The sequence below is a fragment of the Postia placenta genome, assembly GCF_002117355.1.
Source record: "Postia placenta MAD-698-R-SB12 unplaced genomic scaffold POSPLAscaffold_416, whole genome shotgun sequence".
In the NCBI taxonomy this organism is placed as follows: Eukaryota; Fungi; Basidiomycota; class Agaricomycetes; order Polyporales; family Adustoporiaceae; genus Rhodonia; species Rhodonia placenta.
Window position 1 is genome coordinate 1 of NW_020170247.1, and position 2,255 is coordinate 2,255.

A 2,255-nucleotide genomic window follows, 5' to 3' on the forward strand; every position below is an offset into this window, starting at 1 on the left:
ATAACTCCTTGTTATATGAAATACCTCGGCATATTTGTGTAGCTACAACATTCCTTGTAACCCTCCCATATTCCTTTTGGTTCATACATGTTTCTCCACTTGAATGCGATAGAATTCAGTCCAATTGAACGAGAAAGTCGAAGAAGCATCAGAAGGCGGAGAAACAAGACTCTCATGCCACTAGTGACAACTCTCAGTTTGGTAGACTGTACAATGTACCAATAATTGTTTTCCCAGAGATCAGATACCAACCCCATCCTACCAATATTCAAGAACATGCAGGGATGCTCATACGCGGCAAAGATCAAGACGAAGGAGAAGACATTGAGGATGTCCCTGTACGCGTACTGTCGGATTTTTGTATCTTCCACCCAAAGAGTCACCAGATACAATCTCTTAGGTTGTTCAACGACGAAACCCAAGATCATAATCTGATAGCGGCTAAATGGGTGCAGCCTGTGTACACGAATGAGGAGGATGCCAGGCAAGAAGACGAGGACCCAGAGAACACTACGGTGCAGCGCCTGTGCACCAGCAAAATATTCCGATACACTGTTGATTACGAGAGAATAGATGAGTAAGTTCTTTCAATGTGGGGTTCATTGTATGTATACTGATAATAATAGCCCGGTATATATACAGACCCAGTACAGCTGGTATATGCTCAAGAAGCCCTCGAAGACCTACAGCTGTTGCTTCCTCGACTTCTATACAACTCACCGGATCTTATAAGTCTTGATATCGGCCGCAAAGGAAAACCCACGTTGGACTTATGCAGATTTCCATAAGTCATATATCGGCATGTGGGATCATCTTTTGCAACGCAGGCTTTAGCCAGCAAATATCGATGACGTTGTGAGCACATCGGAGTGCATATACTGCGGTCTCTGATTGAGAGCCTTTCAGGTCCCTGACGTGCAATTGATATTGCAAGAGCTCGGAGACGGAGACCAACTTTGGACAGTTCTAATGATTCGAGATGTGCTTCAGTGGGCCCACGGCCTAGGTAAACACCACTTGTTATGACTCATGCTCGCCCTGAGCACCCATCATGCACCCGCACCGACAAATTGGTAAACATAGTGAGCATTCACTTGTAATATTGATCTTGTTGTACTTTAACAAAACATTAAACTCAGATGTATGTTATACTGCTCATCAACAAGTCCACCATGTGACTCTTTCAAAAGCATCTTGGGTTTGTTGCTATAAAGTAGTGAAACAAGTGTCACATGCCATAAATCAAACAAACACATTAATCATGGGTCATCAAGCTAGTTAAAAGATAACCCAAATATGAATGATCTAACTGTAAACACCATTCTTGGATATAAAAGGAGACCATGCTGAACTGGATGTCATGAATCTGAATCACATTTTCAAGCATATAGTATCTAGTTTTTAGACTTTAGGTGAGTTAGAATCTTGACACTAGTTATATTTGCTATTAACATCTTTCACCTATATATTGAAGGTATTTTGGACTTACAAATTTAGCCTTACAGATTCAGCTTGCCTTCCATATGCAATACATTACATTCAGACTTTAAAAGTATAGTCAACCTGCACTTAGGGTTAGGTTAGGTTAGGTTAGGTTAGGCGGTTTAGTGTCGACCTGCCTTGCTGAAGGCTTGATGGCTGACTCGGATGACTTGGGTGGAATGCCGTCCACCCCCAAGTTTCGCCCGTATTTATGGGCTCTTCAGATCCGCTTGGTCAGCTGAGTCGCACGTCGCGAGGAACGAGCGACCGGGGCGCAGTAGGACGCCTGAGTAAGCAAGGACTCGACTGAGAAAGAACTTGCCATTGAGACTTGTAGAATGAAACGCCCTTGATTGGTGGGACGTTATGCTGATTGCTAAGCGGCCCGGCATAGGCCCGTGTTTGTAAGCGATATCAGCAAAGATGACTCAACCTGTTAGTAACAGAGTTTAAAGAAGCTTGGCCACCTTCCGCGAACAGGCCGAAGTCCGCCCGAGAAGCATACCATGCGGACATCCCGAAGGCACCGTCCGTTTCCACTTCTATCAAACCTTCGAGATTAATCCGAACTTCTTGCGAAAGAAGACTTCTATGATCCGTGATCGGATCAAAGAACTCGGACCCGTCTAGACCGTGTCAGGTGACCATGACGTCATATCACGAGATCTACTACGTCATGACCATAAGCTAGGGTTAGGTTAGGTTAGGTTAGGTTAGGTTAGGTTAGGTTAGGTTAGGTTAGGTTAGGTTAGGTTAGGTTAGGTTAGGTTAGG

General features: G+C 44.2%; 1 protein-coding gene across 1 annotated transcript; it reads left to right on the forward strand.

Annotated features, from left to right (window-relative positions):
* Window positions 1-284: 284 nt before the first annotated feature.
* On the forward strand, window positions 285-732 carry POSPLADRAFT_1063604 (hypothetical protein; the record flags this gene model as incomplete). Its single annotated transcript, XM_024481696.1, has 2 exons — window positions 285-577; window positions 627-732. The coding sequence occupies 2 exons, from the start codon at window positions 285-287 to the stop codon at window positions 730-732; spliced, it is 399 nt and encodes a 132-aa protein (XP_024332541.1).
* Between the last annotated feature and the right edge of the window lie 1,523 nt (window positions 733-2,255).